The sequence below is a fragment of the Ascaphus truei genome, unplaced genomic scaffold, assembly GCF_040206685.1.
Source record: "Ascaphus truei isolate aAscTru1 unplaced genomic scaffold, aAscTru1.hap1 HAP1_SCAFFOLD_334, whole genome shotgun sequence".
Lineage (NCBI taxonomy): Eukaryota > Metazoa > Chordata > Amphibia > Anura > Ascaphidae > Ascaphus > Ascaphus truei.
The window spans coordinates 22,501-42,802 of record NW_027456333.1 but is presented as its reverse complement, the minus strand read 5'-3'; the positions used below and the strand labels follow the sequence as shown (position 1 = coordinate 42,802).

Genomic DNA, 20,302 nt, shown 5'->3' with positions numbered 1-20,302 from the left:
CAGTCACAGCCGGAGCGCCCGCAGTCACAGCCGGAGCGCCCGCAGTCACAGCCGGAGCGCCCGCAGTCACAGCCGGAGCGCCCGCAGTCACAGCCGGAGCGCCCGCAGTCACAGCCGCAGCGCCCGCAGTCACAGCCGCAGCGCCCGCAGTCACAGCCGCAGCGCCCGCAGTCACAGCCGGAGCGCCCGCAGTCACAGCCGGAGCGCCCGCAGTCACAGCCGGAGCGCCCGCAGTCACAGCCGGAGCGCCCGCAGTCACAGCCGGAGCGCCCGCAGTCACAGCCGGAGCGCCCGCAGTCACAGCCGGAGCGCCCGCAGTCACAGCCGGAGCGCCCGCAGTCACAGCCGGAGCGCCCGCAGTCACAACCGGAGCGCCCGCAGTCACAGACGGAGCGCCCGCAGTCACAGACGGAGCGCCCGCAGTCACAGCCGGAGCGCCCGCAGTCACAGCCGGAGCGCCCGCAGTCACAGCCGGAGCGCCCGCAGTCACAGCCGGAGCGCCCGCAGTCACAGCCGGAGCGCCCGCAGTCACAGCCGGAGCGCCCGCAGTCACAGCCGGAGCGCCCGCAGTCACAGCCGGAGCGCCCGCAGTCACAGACGGAGCGCCCGCAGTCACAGACGGAGCCCCCGCAGTCACAGACGGAGCCCCCGCAGTCACAGCCGGAGCGCCCCGCAGTCACAGCCGGAGCGCCCGCAGTCACAGACGGAGCGCCCGCAGTCACAGACGGAGCGCCCGCAGTCACAGCCGGAGCGCCCGCAGTCACAGCCGGAGCGCCCGCAGTCACAGCCGGAGCGCCCGCAGTCACAGACGGAGCGCCCGCAGTCACAGACGGAGCGCCCGCAGTCACAGACGGAGCGCCCGCAGTCACAGACGGAGCGCCCGCAGTCACAGACGGAGCGCCCGCAGTCACAGACGGAGCGCCCGCAGTCACAGACGGAGCGCCCGCAGTCACAGACGGAGCGCCCGCAGTCACAGACGGAGCGCCCGCAGTCACAGACGGAGCGCCCGCAGTCACAGACGGAGCGCCCGCAGTCACAGACGGAGCGCCCGCAGTCACAGCCGGAGCGCCCGCAGTCACAGACGGAGCGCCCAAAGTCACAGCCGGAGCGCCCACAGTCACAGCCGGAGCGCCCACAGTCACAGACGGAGCGCCCACAGTCACAGACGGAGCGCCCACAGTCACAGCCGGAGCGCCCACAGTCACAGACGGAGCGCCCACAGTCACAGACGGAGAGACCACAGTCACAGACGGAGCGCCCAAAGTCACAGACGGAGCGCCCAAAGTCACAGCCGGAGCGCCCACAGTCACAGCCGGAGCGCCCACAGTCACAGACGGAGCGCCCACAGCCACAGACGGAGCGCCCACAGCCACAGACGGAGCGCCCAAAGTCACAGCCGGAGCGACCACAGTCACAGACGGAGCGCCCACAGTCACAGACGGAGCGCCCACAGTCACAGACGGAGCGCCCACACCCCACTGGTAACAAGGAGAACTTTATTGGAGTATATTACACACTTCCCCCTCCTGCCCCCGGCAGCTACAGCTCCACGCTCTTGACACGCAGCACTACGGGCACGGACGTGCAGGGGATCATACCCAGCTCTGTGATCACCAGGTCCACCAGATCCGGCGGTGTCACGTCGTACACCAGATTCAGGAGCCGGAGGGACTCACACTGCTGCCAGTGCTGCAGGGGGCACCGGCTGTTCCGGGTCAGTATCAGGTCATCTGGGTCATCTGGGAATGGGGAACGGGAGCGGGGAAGGAGGATATATTAACATCAGGAGCGGGAGCAGGGAAGGAGGATATATTAACATCGGGCAGGGAACGGGAGCAGGGAAGGAGGATATATTAACATCGGGCTGGGAACGGGAGCAGGGAAGGAGGATATATTAACATCGGGCTGGGAACGGGAGCGGGGAAGGAGGATATATTAACATCGGGCTGGGAACGGGAGCTGGGAAGGAGGATATATTAACATCGGGAACGGGAGCAGGGAAGGAGGATATATTAACATCGGGCAGGGAACGGGAGCAGGGAAGGAGGATATATTAACATCGGGCTGGGAACGGGAGCAGGGAAGGAGGATATATTAACATCGGGCTGGGAACGGGAGCGGGGAAGGAGGATATATTAACATCGGGCTGGGAACGGGAGCTGGGAAGGAGGATATATTAACATCGGGAACGGGAGCAGGGAAGGAGGATATATTAACATCGGGCTGGGAACGGGAGCAGGGAAGGAGGATATATTAACATCGGGCTGGGAACGGGAGCAGGGAAGGAGGATATATTAACATCGGGCTGGGAACGGGAGCGGGGAAGGAGGATATATTAACATCGGGCTGGGAACGGGAGCGGGGAAGGAGGATATATTAACATCGGGCTGGGAACGGGAGCAGGGAAGGAGGATATATTAACATCGGGCTGGGAACGGGAGCTGGGAAGGAGGATATATTAACATCGGGAACGGGAGCTGGGAAGGAGGATATATTAACATCGGGAACGGGAGCAGGGAAGGAGGATATATTAACATCGGGAACGGGAGTGGGGAAGGAGGATATATTAACATCAGGAGCGGGAGCAGGGAAGGAGGATATATTAACATCGGGGCTGGGAACGGGAGCTGGGAAGGAGGATATATTAACATCGGGCTGGGAACGGGAGCTGGGAAGGAGGATATATCAACATCGGGCTGGGAACGGGAGCTGGGAAGGAGGATATATTAACATCGGGCTTGGAACGGGAGCAGGGAAGGAGGATATATTAACATCGGGAACGGGAGCAGGGAAGGAGGATATATTAACATCGGGCTGGGAACGGGAGCAGGGAAGGAGGATATATTAACATCTGGCTGGGAACGGGAGCAGGGAAGGAGGATATATTAACATCAGTCTGGGAACGGGAGCAGGGAAGGAGGATATATTAACATCAGGGCTGGGAACGGGAGCTGGGAAGGAGGATATATTAACATCGGGCTGGGAACGGGAGCAGGGAAGGAGGATATATTAACATCAGGAGCGGGAGCAGGGAAGGAGGATATATTAACATCAGGCTGGGAACGGGAGCAGGTAAGGAGGATATATTAACATCGGGCTGGGAACGGGAGCAGGGAAGGAGGATATATTAACATCGGGAACGGGAGCAGGGAAGGAGGATATATTAACATCGGGCTGGGAACGGGAGCAGGGAAGGAGGATATATTAACATCGGGAACGGGAGCTGGGAAGGAGGATATATTAACATCGGGGCTGGGAATGGGAGCTGGGAAGGAGGATATATTAACATCGGTGCTGGGAACGGGAGCAGGGAAGGAGGATATATTAACATCGGGCTGGGAACGGGAGCAGGGAAGGAGGATATATTAACATCGGTGCTGGGAACGGGAGTGGGGAAGGAGGATATATTAACATCGGTGCTGGGAACGGGAGCAGGGAAGGAGGATATATTAACATCGGGAACGGGAGCAGGGAAGGAGGATATATTAACATCGGGCTGGGAACGGGAGCAGGGAAGGAGGATATATTAACATCGGGCTGGGAACGGGAGCAGGGAAGGAGGATATATTAACATCGGGAACGGGAGCAGGGAAGGAGGATATATTAACATTGGGCTGGGAACGGGAGCAGGGAAGGAGGATATATTAACATCGGGCTGGGAACGGGAGCTGGGAAGGAGGATATATTAACATCGGGCTGGGAACGGGAGCCGGGAAGGAGGATATATTAACATCGGGCTGGGAACGGGAGCAGGGAAGGAGGATATATTAACATCGGAGCTGGGAACGGGAGCAGGGAAGGAGGATATATTAACATCGGGCTGGGAACGGGAGCAGGGAAGGAGGATACATTAACATCGGAGCTGGGAACGGGAGCAGGGAAGGAGGATATATTAACATCGGGCTGGGAACGGGAGCAGGGAAGGAGGATATATTAACATCGGGCTGGGAACAGGAGCTGGGAAGGAGGATATATTAACATCGGGCAGGGAACGGGAGCAGGGAAGGAGGATATATTAACATCGGGCTGGGAACGGGAGCAGGGAAGGAGGATATATTAACATCGGGAACGGGAGCAGGGAAGGAGGATATATTAACATCGGGCTGGGAACGGGAGCAGGGAAGGAGGATATATTAACATCGGGAACGGGAGCTGGGAAGGAGGATATATTAACATCGGGGCTGGGAATGGGAGCTGGGAAGGAGGATATATTAACATCGGTGCTGGGAACGGGAGCAGGGAAGGAGGATATATTAACATCGGGCTGGGAACGGGAGCAGGGAAGGAGGATATATTAACATCGGTGCTGGGAACGGGAGTGGGGAAGGAGGATATATTAACATCGGTGCTGGGAACGGGAGCAGGGAAGGAGGATATATTAACATCGGGAACGGGAGCAGGGAAGGAGGATATATTAACATCGGGCTGGGAACGGGAGCAGGGAAGGAGGATATATTAACATCGGGCTGGGAACGGGAGCAGGGAAGGAGGATATATTAACATCGGGAACGGGAGCAGGGAAGGAGGATATATTAACATTGGGCTGGGAACGGGAGCAGGGAAGGAGGATATATTAACATCGGGCTGGGAACGGGAGCTGGGAAGGAGGATATATTAACATCGGGCTGGGAACGGGAGCCGGGAAGGAGGATATATTAACATCGGGCTGGGAACGGGAGCAGGGAAGGAGGATATATTAACATCGGAGCTGGGAACGGGAGCAGGGAAGGAGGATATATTAACATCGGGCTGGGAACGGGAGCAGGGAAGGAGGATACATTAACATCGGAGCTGGGAACGGGAGCAGGGAAGGAGGATATATTAACATCGGGCTGGGAACGGGAGCAGGGAAGGAGGATATATTAACATCGGGCTGGGAACAGGAGCTGGGAAGGAGGATATATTAACATCGGGCAGGGAACGGGAGCAGGGAAGGAGGATATATTAACATCGGGCTGGGAACGGGAGCAGGGAAGGAGGATATATTAACATCGGGAACGGGAGCAGGGAAGGAGGATATATTAACATCGGGCTGGGAACGGGAGCAGGGAAGGAGGATATATTAACATCGGGCTGGGAACGGGAGCTGGGAAGGAGGATATATTAACATCGGGCTGGGAACGGGAGCCGGGAAGGAGGATATATTAACATCGGGCTGGGAACGGGAGCAGGGAAGGAGGATATATTAACATCGGAGCTGGGAACGGGAGCAGGGAAGGAGGATATATTAACATCGGGCTGGGAACGGGAGCAGGGAAGGAGGATATATTAACATCGGGCTGGGAACAGGAGCTGGGAAGGAGGATATATTAACATCGGGCAGGGAACGGGAGCAGGGAAGGAGGATATATTAACATCGGGCTGGGAACGGGAGCAGGGAAGGAGGATATATTAACATCGGGCTGGAAACGGGAGCGGGGAAGGAGGATATATTAACATCGGTGCTGGGAACGGGAGCAGGGAAGGAGGATATATTAACATCGGGGCTGGGAACGGGAGCTGGGAAGGAGGATATATTAACATCGGGCTGGGAACGGGAGCAGGGAAGGAGGATATATTAACATCGGGGCTGGGAACGGGAGCTGGGAAGGAGGATATATTAACATCGGGCTGGGAACGGGAGCAGGGAAGGAGGATATATTAACATCGGGCTGGGAACGGGAGCAGGGAAGGAGGATATATTAACATCGGGCTGGGAACGGGAGCAGGGAAGGAGGATATATTAACATCGGGCTGGGAACGGGAGCAGGGAAGGAGGATATATTAACATCGGGGCTGGGAACGGGAGCGGGGAAGGAGGATATATTAACATCGGGGCTGGGAACGGGAGCGGGGAAGGAGGATATATTAACATCGGTGCTGGGAACGGGAGCAGGGAAGGAGGATATATTAACATCAGGAACGGGAGCAGGGAAGGAGGATATATTAACATCGGGAACGGGAGCTGGGAAGGAGGATATATTAACATCGGGCTGGGAACGGGAGCGGGGAAGGAGGATATATTAACAACGGGAGCTGGGAAGGAGGATATATTAACATCGGGGCTGGGAGCGGGAGCAGGGAAGGAGGATATATTAACATCGGGAACGGGAGCAGGGAAGGAGGATATATTAACATCGGTCTGGGAACGGGAGCAGGGAAGGAGGATATATTAACATCGGGAACGGGAGCTGGGAAGGAGGATATATTAACATCGGGCTGGGAACGGGAGCAGGGAAGGAGGATATATTAACATCGGGAACGGGAGCAGGGAAGGAGGATATATTAACATCGGTGCTGGGAACGGGAGCTGGGAAGGAGGATATATTAACATCGGGAACGGGAGCAGGGAAGGAGGATATATTAACATCGGGCTGGGAACGGGAGCGGGGAAGGAGGATATATTAACATCGGGCTGGGAACGGGAGCAGGGAAGGAGGATATATTAACATCGGGCTGGGAACGGGAGCAGGGAAGGAGGATATATTAACATCGGGCTGGGAACGGGAGCAGGGAAGGAGGATATATTAACATCGGGCTGGGAACGGGAGTTGGGAAGGAGGATATATTAACATCGGGCTGGGAACGGGAGCAGGGAAGGAGGATATATTAACATCGGGCTGGGAACGAGAGCAGGGAAGGAGGATATATTAACATCGGGATGGGAACGGGACCAGGGAAGGAGGATATATTAACATCGAGGCTGGGAACGGGAGCTGGGAAGGAGGATATATTAACATCGGGGCTGGGAACGGGAGCTGGGAAGGAGGATATATTAACATCGGGCTGGGAACGGGAGCAGGGAAGGAGGATATATTAACATCGGGCTGGGAACGGGAGCGGGGAAGGAGGATATATTAACATCGGGCTGGGAACGGGAGCAGGGAAGGAGGATATATTAACATCGGAGCTGGGAACGGGAGCTGGGAAGGAGGATATATTAACATCGGGCTGGGAACGGGAGCTGGGAAGGAGGATATATTAACATCGGGCAGGGAACGGGAGCAGGGAAGGAGGATATATTAACATCGGGCTGGGAACGGGAGCAGGGAAGGAGGATATATTAACATCGGGCTGGGAACGGGAGCAGGGAAGGAGGATATATTAACATCGGGATGGGAACGGGAGCGGGGAAGGAGGATATATTAACATCGGGCTGGGAACGGGAGCAGGGAAGGAGGATATATTAACATCGGGCTGGGAACGGGAGCAGGGAAGGAGGATATATTAACATCGGGAACGGGAGCAGGGAAGGAGGATATATTAACATCGGGCTGGGAACGGGAGCAGGGAAGGAGGATATATTAACATCGGGAACGGGAGCAGGGAAGGAGGATATATTAACATCGGGCTGGGAACGGGAGCAGGGAAGGAGGATATATTAACATCGGGAACGGGAGCAGGGAAGGAGGATATATTAACATCGGGAAAGGGAGCAGGGAAGGAGGATATATTAACATCGGGCTGGGAACGGGAGCAGGGAAGGAGGATATATTAACATCGGGCTGGGAACGGGAGCTGGGAAGGAGGATATATTAACATCAGGAACGGGAGCAGGGAAGGAGGATATATTAACATCGGGCTGGGAACGGGAGCAGGGAAGGAGGATATATTAACATCGGGCTGGGAACGGGAGCGGGGAAGGAGGATATATTAACATCGGGCTGGGAACGGGAGCGGGGAAGGAGGATATATTAACATCGGGCTGGGAACGGGAGCAGGGAAGGAGGATATATTAACATCGGGCTGGGAACGGGAGCAGGGAAGGAGGATATATTAACATCGGGCTGGGAACGGGAGCAGGGAAGGAGGATATATTAACATCGGGCTGGGAACGGGAGCGGGGAAGGAGGATATATTAACATCGGGCTGGGAACGGGAGCAGGGAAGGAGGATATATTAACATCGGGCTGGGAACGGGAGCAGGGAAGGAGGATATATTAACATCGGGCTGGGAACGGGAGCTGGGAAGGAGGATATATTAACATGGGGCTGGGAACGGGAGCAGGGAAGGAGGATATATTAACATCGGGCTGGGAACGAGAGCTGGGAAGGAGGATATATTAACATCGGGAACGGGAGCTGGGAAGGAGGATATATTAACATCGGGCTGGGAACGGGAGCAGGGAAGGAGGATATATTAACATCGGGATGGGAACGGGACCAGGGAAGGAGGATATATTAACATCGAGGCTGGGAACGGGAGCTGGGAAGGAGGATATATTAACATCGGGGCTGGGAACGGGAGCTGGGAAGGAGGATATATTAACATCGGGCTGGGAACGGGAGCAGGGAAGGAGGATATATTAACATCGGGCTGGGAACGGGAGCGGGGAAGGAGGATATATTAACATCGGGCTGGGAACGGGAGCAGGGAAGGAGGATATATTAACATCGGAGCTGGGAACGGGAGCTGGGAAGGAGGATATATTAACATCGGGCTGGGAACGGGAGCTGGGAAGGAGGATATATTAACATCGGGCAGGGAACGGGAGCAGGGAAGGAGGATATATTAACATCGGGCTGGGAACGGGAGCAGGGAAGGAGGATATATTAACATCGGGCTGGGAACGGGAGCAGGGAAGGAGGATATATTAACATCGGGATGGGAACGGGAGCGGGGAAGGAGGATATATTAACATCGGGCTGGGAACGGGAGCAGGGAAGGAGGATATATTAACATCGGGCTGGGAACGGGAGCAGGGAAGGAGGATATATTAACATCGGGAACGGGAGCGGGGAAGGAGGATATATTAACATCGGGCTGGGAACGGGAGCAGGGAAGGAGGATATATTAACATCGGGAACGGGAGCAGGGAAGGAGGATATATTAACATCGGGAAAGGGAGCAGGGAAGGAGGATATATTAACATCGGGCTGGGAACGGGAGCAGGGAAGGAGGATATATTAACATCGGGCTGGGAACGGGAGCAGGGAAGGAGGATATATTAACATCGGGAACGGGAGCAGGGAAGGAGGATATATTAACATCGGGAAAGGGAGCAGGGAAGGAGGATATATTAACATCGGGCTGGGAACGGGAGCAGGGAAGGAGGATATATTAACATCGGGCTGGGAACGGGAGCTGGGAAGGAGGATATATTAACATCAGGAACGGGAGCAGGGAAGGAGGATATATTAACATCGGGCTGGGAACGGGAGCAGGGAAGGAGGATATATTAACATCGGGCTGGGAACGGGAGCTGGGAAGGAGGATATATTAACATGGGGCTGGGAACGGGAGCAGGGAAGGAGGATATATTAACATCGGGAACGGGAGCGGGGAAGGAGGATATATTAACATCGGGCTGGGAACGGGAGCAGGGAAGGAGGATATATTAACATCGGGCTGGGAACGGGAGCTGGGAAGGAGGATATATTAACATCGGGAACGGGAGCAGGGAAGGAGGATATATTAACATCGGGCTGGGAACGGGAGCAGGGAAGGAGGATATATTAACATCGGGCTGGGAACGGGAGCGGGGAAGGAGGATATATTAACATCGGGCTGGGAACGGGAGCAGGGAAGGAGGATATATTAACATCGGTGCTGGGAACGGGAGCTGGGAAGGAGGATATATTAACATCGGGGCTGGGAACGGGAGCTGGGAAGGAGGATATATTAACATCGGGCTGGGAACGGGAGCAAGGAAGGAGGATATATTAACATCGGGCTGGGAACGGGAGCTGGGAAGGAGGATATATTAACATCGGGAACGGGAGCAGGGAAGGAGGATATATTAACATCGGGAACGGGAGCAGTGAAGGAGGATATATTAACATCGGTCTGGGAACGGGAGCAGGGAAGGAGGATATATTAACATCGGGAACGGGAGTAGGGAAGGAGGATATATTAACATCGGGCTGGGAACGGGAGCAGGGAAGGAGGATATATTAACATCGGGCTGGGAACGGGAGCAGGGAAGGAGGATATATTAACATCGGGAACGGGAGCAGGGAAGGAGGATATATTAACATCGGGCTGGGAACGGGAGCAGGGAAGGAGGATATATTAACATCGGGAACGGGAGCAGGGAAGGAGGATATATTAACATCGGGCTGGGAACGGGAGCTGGGAAGGAGGATATATTAACATCGGGAACGGGAGCTGGGAACGGGAGCAGGGAAGGAGGATATATTAACATCGGGGCTGGGAACGGGAGCAGGGAAGGAGGATATATTAACATCGGGCTGGGAACGGGAGCTGGGAAGGAGTATATATTAACATCGGGCTGGGAACGGGAGCAGGGAAGGAGGATATATTAACATCGGGCTGGGAACGGGAGCAGGGAAGGAGGATATATTAACATCGGGCTGGGAACGGGAGCAGGGAAGGAGGATATATTAACATCGGTGCTGGGAACGGGAGCTGGGAAGGAGGATATATTAACATCGGGAACGGGAGCAGGGAAGGAGGATATATTAACATCGGGAACGGGAGCGGGGAAGGAGGATATATTAACATCGGGAACGGGAGCAGGGAAGGAGGATATATTAACATCGGGCTGGGAACGGGAGCAGGGAAGGAGGATATATTAACATCGGGCTGGGAACGGGACCAGGGAAGGATGATATATTAACATCGGGCTGGGAACGGGAGCGGGGAAGGAGGATATATTAACATCGGGCTGGGAACGGGAGCGGGGAAGGAGGATATATTAACATCGGGCTGGGAACGGGAGCAGGGAAGGAGGATATATTAACATCGGGCTGGGAACGGGAGCAGGGAAGGAGGATATATTAACATCGGAGCTGGGAACGGGAGCAGGGAAGGAGGATATATTAACATCGGGCTGGGAACGGGAGCAGGGAAGGAGGATATATTAACATCGGGGCTGGGAACGGGAGCAGGGAAGGAGGATATATTAACATCGGTGCTGGGAACGGGAGCAGGGAAGGAGGATATATTAACATCGGGCTGGGAACGGGAGCAGGGAAGGAGGATATATTAACATCGGGCTGGGAACGGGAGCTGGGAAGGAGGATATATTAACATCGGGCTGGGAACGGGAGCAGGGAAGGAGGATATATTAACATCGGGCTGGGAACGAGAGCAGGGAAGGAGGATATATTAACATCGGGATGGGAACGGGAGCTGGGAAGGAGGATATATTAACATCGGGCTGGAAACGGGAGCAGGGAAGGAGGATATATTAACATCGGGGCTGGGAACGGGACCAGGGAAGGAGGATATATTAACATCGAGGCTGGGAACGGGAGCTGGGAAGGAGGATATATTAACATCGGGGCTGGGAACGGGAGCTGGGAAGGAGGATATATTAACATCGGGCTGGGAACGGGAGCAGGGAAGGAGGATATATTAACATCGGGCTGGGAACGGGAGCTGGGAAGGAGGATATATTAACATCGGGCTGGGAACGGGAGCAGGGAAGGAGGATATATTAACATCGGTGCTGGGAACGGGAGCGGGGAAGGAGGATATATTAACATCGGGCTGGGAACGGGAGCAGGGAAGGAGGATATATTAACATCGGGCTGGGAACGGGAGCAGGGAAGGAGGATATATTAACATCGGGGCTGGGAACGGGACCAGGGAAGGAGGATATATTAACATCGAGGCTGGGAAGGAGGATATATTAACATCGGGGCTGGGAACGGGAGCAGGGAAGGAGGATATATTAACATCGGGCTGGGAACGGGAGCGGGGAAGGAGGATATATTAACATCGGGCTGGGAACGGGAGCAGGGAAGGAGGATATATTAACATCAGAGCTGGGAACGGGAGCTGGGAAGGAGGATATATTAACATCGGGCTGGGAACGGGAGCTGGGAAGGAGGATATATTAACATCGGGCAGGGAACGGGAGCAGGGAAGGAGGATATATTAACATCGGGCTGGGAACGGGAGCAGGGAAGGAGGATATATTAACATCGGGCTGGGAACGGGAGCAGGGAAGGAGGATATATTAACATCGGGATGGGAACGGGAGCGGGGAAGGAGGATATATTAACATCGGGCTGGGAACGGGAGCAGGGAAGGAGGATATATTAACATCGGGCTGGGAACGGGAGCAGGGAAGGAGGATATATTAACATCGGGGCTGGGAACGGGAGCAGGGAAGGAGGATATATTAACATCGGGCTGGGAACGGGAGCAGGGAAGGAGGATATATTAACATCGGGATGGGAACGGGAGCGGGGAAGGAGGATATATTAACATCGGGGCTGGGAACGGGAGCAGGGAAGGATGATATATTAACATCGGGCTGGGAACGGGAGCTGGGAAGGAGGATATATTAACATCGGGCTGGGAACGGGAGCAGGGAAGGAGGATATATTAACATCGGGCTGGGAACGGGAGCAGGGAAGGATGATATATTAACATCGGGCTGGGAACGGGAGCTGGGAAGGAGGATATATTAACATCGGGCTGGGAACGGGAGCAGGGAAGGAGGATATATTAACATCGGTGCTGGGAACGGGAGCGGGGAAGGAGGATATATTAACATCGGGCTGGGAACGGGAGCAGGGAAGGAGGATATATTAACATCGGGCTGGGAACGGGAGCAGGGAAGGAGGATATATTAACATCGGGGCTGGGAACGGGACCAGGGAAGGAGGATATATTAACATCGAGGCTGGGAACGGGAGCTGGGAAGGAGGATATATTAACATCGGGGCTGGGAACGGGAGCTGGGAAGGAGGATATATTAACATCGGGCTGGGAACGGGAGCAGGGAAGGAGGATATATTAACATCGGGCTGGGAACGGGAGCAGGGAAGGAGGATATATTAACATCGGGCTGGGAACGGGAGCTGGGAAGGAGGATATATTAACATCGGGAACGGGAGCAGGGAAGGAGGATATATTAACATCGGTGCTGGGAACGGGAGCAGGGAAGGAGGATATATTAACATCGGGGCTGGGAACGGGACCAGGGAAGGAGGATATATTAACATAGAGGCTGGGAACGGGAGCTGGGAAGGAGGATATATTAACATCGGGGCTGGGAACGGGAGCTGGGAAGGAGGATATATTAACATCGGGCTGGGAACGGGAGCAGGGAAGGAGGATATATTAACATCGGGCTGGGAACGGGAGCGGGGAAGGAGGATATATTAACATCGGGCTGGGAACGGGAGCAGGGAAGGAGGATATATTAACATCGGAGCTGGGAACGGGAGCTGGGAAGGAGGATATATTAACATCGGGCTGGGAACGGGAGCTGGGAAGGAGGATATATTAACATCGGGCTGGGAACGGGAGCAGGGAAGGAGGATATATTAACATCGGGCTGGGAACGGGAGCGGGGAAGGAGGATATATTAACATCGGGCTGGGAACGGGAGCAGGGAAGGAGGATATATTAACATCGAGGCTGGGAACGGGAGCTGGGAAGGATGATATATTAACATCGGGCTGGGAACGGGAGCAGGGAAGGAGGATATATTAACATCGGGCTGGGAACGGGAGCAGGGAAGGAGGATATATTAACATCGGGCTGGGAACGGGAGCGGGGAAGGAGGATATATTAACATCGGGCTGGGAACGGGAGCAGGGAAGGAGGATATATTAACATCGGGCTGGGAACGGGAGCAGGGAAGGAGGATATATTAACATCGGGCTGGGAACGGGAGCAGGGAAGGAGGATATATTAACATCGGGATGGGAACGGGAGCGGGGAAGGAGGATATATTAACATCGGGATGGGAACGGGAGCTGGGAAGGAGGATATATTAACATCGGGCTGGAAACGGGAGCAGGGAAGGAGGATATATTAACATCGGGGCTGGGAACGGGACCAGGGAAGGAGGATATATTAACATCGAGGCTGGGAACGGGAGCTGGGAAGGAGGATATATTAACATCGGGGCTGGGAACGGGAGCTGGGAAGGAGGATATATTAACATCGGGCTGGGAACGGGAGCAGGGAAGGAGGATATATTAACATCGGGCTGGGAACGGGAGCTGGGAAGGAGGATATATTAACATCGGGCTGGGAACGGGAGCAGGGAAGGAGGATATATTAACATCGGTGCTGGGAACGGGAGCGGGGAAGGAGGATATATTAACATCGGGCTGGGAACGGGAGCGGGGAAGGAGGATATATTAACATCGGGGCTGGGAACGGGAGCAGGGAAGGAGGATATATTAACATCGGGCTGGGAACGGGAGCAGGGAAGGAGGATATATTAACATCGGGGCTGGGAACGGGACCAGGGAAGGAGGATATATTAACATCGAGGCTGGGAACGGGAGCTGGGAAGGAGGATATATTAACATCGAGGCTGGGAACGGGAGCTGGGAAGGAGGATATATTAACATCGGGGCTGGGAACGAGAGCAGGGAAGGAGGATATATTAACATCGGGCTGGGAACGGGAGCTGGGAAGGAGGATATATTAACATCGGGCAGGGAACGGGAGCAGGGAAGGAGGATATATTAACATCGGGCTGGGAACGGGAGCAGGGAAGGAGGATATATTAACATCGGGCTGGGAACGGGAGCAGGGAAGGAGGATATATTAACATCGGGCTGGGAACGGGAGCAGGGAAGGAGGATATATTAACATCGGTGCTGGGAACGGGAGCGGGGAAGGAGGATATATTAACATCGGGCTGGGAACGGGAGCAGGGAAGGAGGATATATTAACATCGGGCTGGGAACGGGAGCAGGGAAGGAGGATATATTAACATCGGGGCTGGGAACCGGACCAGGGAAGGAGGATATATTAACATCGAGGCTGGGAACGGGAGCTGGGAAGGAGGATATATTAACATCGGGCTGGGAACGGGAGCTGGGAAGGAGGATATATTAACATCGGGGCTGGGAACGGGACCAGGGAAGGAGGATATATTAACATCGAGGCTGGGAACGGGAGCTGGGAAGGAGGATATATTAACATCGGGGCTGGGAACGGGAGCTGGGAAGGAGGATATATTAACATCGGGCTGGGAACGGGAGCAGGGAAGGAGGATATATTAACATCGGGCTGGGAACGGGAGCGGGGAAGGAGGATATATTAACATCGGGCTGGGAACGGGAGCAGGGAAGGAGGATATATTAACATCGGAGCTGGGAACGGGAGCTGGGAAGGAGGATATATTAACATCGGGCTGGGAACGGGAGCTGGGAAGGAGGATATATTAACATCGGGCAGGGAACGGGAGCAGGGAAGGAGGATATATTAACATCGGGCTGGGAACGGGAGCAGGGAAGGAGGATATATTAACATCGGGCTGGGAACGGGAGCAGGGAAGGAGGATATATTAACATCGGGATGGGAACGGGAGCGGGGAAGGAGGATATATTAACATCGGGCTGGGAACGGGAGCAGGGAAGGAGGATATATTAACATCGGGCTGGGAACGGGAGCAGGGAAGGATGATATATTAACATCGGGCTGGGAAGGAGGATATATTAACATCGGGCTGGGAACGGGAGCAGGGAAGGAGGATATATTAACATCGGGCTGTGAACGGGAGCAGGGAAGGAGGATATATTAACATCGGGAACGGGAGCAGGGAAGGAGGATATATTAACATCGGTGCTGGGAACGGGAGCAGGGAAGGAGGATATATTAACATCGGGGCTGGGAACGGGAGCAGGGAAGGAGGATATATTAACATCGGGCTGGGAACGGGAGCAGGGAAGGAGGATATATTAACATCGGGAACGGGAGCAGGGAAGGAGGATATATTAACATCGGGCTGGGAACGGGAGCAGGGAAGGAGGATATATTAACATCGGGCTGGGAACGGGAGCAGGGAAGGAGGATATATTAACATCGGGGCTGGGAACGGGAGCGGGGAAGGAGGATATATTAACATCGGGCTGGAAACGGGAGCAGGGAAGGAGGATATATTAACATCGGGAACGGGAGCAGGGAAGGAGGATATATTAAGATCGGGGCTGGAAACGGGAGCAGGGAAGGAGGATATATTAACATCGGGGCTGGAAACGGGAGCAGGGAAGGAGGATATATTAACATCGGGCTGGGAACGGGAGCAGGGAAGGAGGATATATTAACATCGGGAACGGGAGCTGGGAAGGAGGATATATTAACATCGGGCTGGGAACGGGAGCAGGGAAGGAGGATATATTAACATCGGGGCTGGGAACGGGATCAGGGAAGGAGGATATATTAACATCGGGGCTGGGAACGGGAGCAGGGAAGGAGGATATATTAACATCGGGAACGGGAGCTGGGAAGGAGGATATATTAACATCGGGCTGGGAACGGGAGCAGGGAAGGAGGATATATTAACATCGGGGCTGGGAACGGGAGCAGGGAAGGAGGATATATTAACATCGGGAACGGGAGCAGGGAAGGAGGATATATTAACATCGGGAACGGGAGCAGGGAAGGAGGATATATTAACATCGGGCTGGGAACGGGAGCAGGGAAGGAGGATATATTAACATCGGGCTGGGAACGGGAGCAGGGAAGGAGGATATATTAACATCGGGCAGGGAACAGGAGCAGGGAAGGAGGATATATTAACATCGGGCTGGGAACGGGAGCAGGGAAGGAGGATATATTAACATCGGGCTGGGAACGGGAGCAGGGAAGGAGGATATATTAACATCGGGCAGGGAACAGGAGCAGGGAAGGAGGATATATTAACATCGGGCTGGGAACGGGAGCAGGGAAGGAGGATATATTAACATCGGGCTGGGAACGGGAGCTGGGAAGGAGGATATATTAACATCGGGGCTGGGAACGGGATCAGGGAAGGAGGATATATTAACATCGGGAACGGGAGCAGGGAAGGAGGATATATTAACATCGGGCTGGGAACGGGAGCAGGGAAGGAGGATATATTAACATCGGGCTGGGAACGGGAGCAGGGAAGGAGGATATATTAACATCGGGCTGGGAACGGGAGCAGGGAAGGAGGATATATTAACATCGGTGCTGGGAACGGGAGCGGGGAAGGAGGATATGTGACGGGGTAGCCGGCCTTCATTAATAAAGGTTACGCCCAGCTGGTTACCCCTTAAACCGTATGGCAAGTGTGCAGTGCAAGGGCGCAGTGTGCAAGGGCGCAGCGTGCAGTGCAAGGGCGCAGTGTGCAGTGCAAGGGCGCAGAGTGCAGTGCAAGGGCGCAGAGTGCAGTTGAAACGTTCTCTCCCTCTCACCCAGCTCGTTGGACACGAAGGAATCGGTCTGCACGCGCTCGCAGAACTTGTACGTCTCGCAGCACACCAGCACGGGCACGTTGTGAGCTTTGGCCACCAGCGCAATCTGGGAGGTGCCAACACGGGACATGACGTACCCATTGGCCAGCAGGGCGTGTGCCCCCAAGAACACCTTGGAGACCTGCGGAAGGGGAGTGGGGAGAGGTCAGCAGGTAATGAACCTCCCACAATAATAGGAACACTTCCACAGCACTTCTCCCCCCCCGCGCTCTCCTCTCCTCCCCCACGCCACGCTCCCCCCTCCCCCTCACCTCTGGCAGGATATAGGAGATGGCGGTGATCATGATGTAGGTGCAGTGAATCCCACTCCGGACGAGTCGCCGCAGGGTCTCCCCACGCCACACTCCCCCCCCCCCCCCACCCCCCACGCCACACTCCCCCCTCCCCCACGCCACACTCCCCCCTGACTCTCACCTCTGGCAGGATATAGGAGATGGCGGTGATCATGATGTAGGTGCAGTGAATCCCGCTCCGGACGAGTCGCCGCAGGGTCTCCCCCCCACGCTCTCCCCCCTCCCCCACGCCACACTCCCCCCTGACTCTCACCTCTGGCAGGATATAGGAGATGGCGGTGATCATGATGTAGGTGCAGTGAATCCCGCTCCGGACGAGTCGCCGCAGGGTCTCCCCCCCACGCTCTCCCCCCTCCCCCACGCCACGCTCTCCCCTCACCTCTGGCAGGATATAGGAGATGGCGGTGATCATGATGTAGGTGCAGTGATCCCGCTCCGGACGAGTCGCCGCAGGGTCTCCCCCCCGCGCTCTCCCCCCTCCCCCACGCTCTCCCCTCCCCCTCACCTCTGGCAGGATATAGGAGATGGCGGTGATCATGATGTAGGTGCAGTGAATGCCGCTCCGGACGAGTCGCCGCAGGGTCTCCCCCCCCCACGCTCTCCCCCCCCCCACGCCACGCCACGCTCCCCCCTCCCCCTCACCTCTGGCAGGATATAGGAGATGGCGGTGATCATGATGTAGGTGCAGTGAATGCCGCTCCGGACGAGTCGCCGCAGGGTCTCCCCCCCCACGCTCTCCCCCCTCCCCCACGCTCTCCCCCCTCCCCCACGCCACACTCCCCCCTGACTCTCACCTCTGGCAGGATATAGGAGATGGCGGTGATCATGATGTAGGTGCAGTGAATCCCGCTCCGGACGAGTCGCCGCAGGGTCTCCCCCCCACGCTCTCCCCCCTCCCCCACGCCACGCTCTCCCCTCACCTCTGGCAGGATATAGGAGATGGCGGTGATCATGATGTAGGTGCAGTGATCCCGCTCCGGACGAGTCGCCGCAGGGTCTCCCCCCCGCGCTCTCCCCCCTCCCCCACGCTCTCCCCTCCCCCTCACCTCTGGCAGGATATAGGAGATGGCGGTGATCATGATGTAGGTGCAGTGATCCCGCTCCGGACGAGTCGCCGCAGGGTCTCCCCCCCACGCTCTCCCCCCTCCCCCACGCCACGCTCTCCCCTCACCTCTGGCAGGATATAGGAGATGGCGGTGATCATGATGTAGGTGCAGTGATCCCGCTCCGGACGAGTCGCCGCAGGGTCTCCCCCCCACGCTCTCCCCCCCTCCCCCACGCCACGCTCTCCCCTCACCTCTGGCAGGATATAGGAGATGGCGGTGATCATGATGTAGGTGCAGTGAATGCCGCTCCGGACGAGTCGCCGCAGGGTCTCCCCCCCCCACGCTCTCCCCCCCCCACGCCACGCCACGCTCCCCCCTCCCCCTCACCTCTGGCAGGATATAGGAGATGGCGGTGATCATGATGTAGGTGCAGTGAATGCCGCTCCGGACGAGTCGCCGCAGGGTCTCCCCCCCCGCGCTCTCCCCCCCTCCCCCACGCCACACTCCCCCCTGACTCTCACCTCTGGCAGGATATAGGAGATGGCGGTGATCATGATGTAGGTGCAGTGAATCCCGCTCCGGACGAGTCGCCGCAGGGTCTCCCCCCCCACGCTCTCCCCCCTCCCCCACGCCACGCTCTCCCCTCACCTCTGGCAGGATATAGGAGATGGCGGTGATCATGATGTAGGTGCAGTGAATGCCGCTCCGGACGAGTCGCCGCAGGGTCTCCCCCCCACGCTCTCCCCCCCCCCACGCCACGCCACGCTCCCCCCTCACCTCTGGCAGGATATAGGAGATGGCGGTGATCATGATGTAGGTGCAGTGACTCCCGCTCCGGACGAGTCGCCGCAGGGTCTCCCCCCCACGCTCTCCCCCCTCCCCCACGCCACACTCCCCCCTCCCCCACGCCACGCTCCCCCCTCCCCCTCACCTCTGGCAGGATATAGGAGATGGCGGTGATCATGATGTAGGTGCAGTGATTCCCGCTCCGGACGAGTCGCCGCAGGGTCTCCCCCCCCGCGCTCTCCCCCCCTCCCCCACGCCACACTCCCCCCTCCCCCACGCCACGCTCCCCCCTCCCCCTCACCTCTGGCAGGATATAGGAGATGGCGGTGATCATGATGTAGGTGCAGTGACTCCCGCTCCGGACGAGTCGCCGCAGGGTCTCCCCCCCCGCGCTCTCCCCCCCTCCCCCACGCCACACTCCCCCCTCCCCCACGCCACGCTCCCCCCTCCCCCTCACCTCTGGCAGGATATAGGAGATGGCGGTGATCATGATGTAGGTGCAGTGAATCCCGCTCCGGACGAGTCGCCGCAGGGTCTCCCTCCCCTCAAGCCGCGGCCGGCTGTCTGCCACGATCACGCGGAACTTCTTCCCGTTACGATGCGCGTCGCAGAGCGTGAAGGTCACAAGCGAGGAGCTGAGGGACAGCGGCAGGTCACGCGTGTAACACGCAGCCTAAGCACATCCCCTTACAATCACATATGTAGGCGGGGGTAGAGACTGGAGGTCACCTGGGAGAACTCGCCAGCTGCGGGCGCTCTCTAGCACACACACTGCCGTCTCGTACACACACACACACACACACACACACTGCCGTCTCGTACACACACACACTGCCGTCTCGTACACACACACACACACACACTGCCGTCTCGTACACACACACACTGCCGTCTCGTACACACACACACACACTGCCGTCTCGTACACACACACACACACTGCCGTCTCGTACACACACACACACACTGCCGTCTCGTATACACACACTGCCGTCTCGTACACACACACTGCCGTCTCGTACACACACACACACA

The 20,302-nt window shown here is 56.5% G+C and overlaps 1 protein-coding gene across 1 annotated transcript in view; it reads right to left on the bottom strand.

Annotated features, from left to right (window-relative positions):
* Positions 1–1,479: 1,479 nt before the first annotated feature.
* Positions 1,480–20,302, bottom strand: part of EIF2B4 (eukaryotic translation initiation factor 2B subunit delta) — a 32,431-nt gene continuing 13,608 nt past the window's right edge. Inside the window, exons 7-9 of the mRNA XM_075583530.1 lie at positions 19,725–19,902; positions 17,083–17,263; positions 1,480–1,739 (exon numbers count right to left, since the gene is read on the bottom strand). Of these exons, the coding sequence (XP_075439645.1) occupies positions 1,540–1,739; positions 17,083–17,263; positions 19,725–19,902 (559 nt within the window). The 3' untranslated portion in view covers positions 1,480–1,539. The remainder of the gene's footprint in view (positions 1,740–17,082; positions 17,264–19,724; positions 19,903–20,302) is intronic.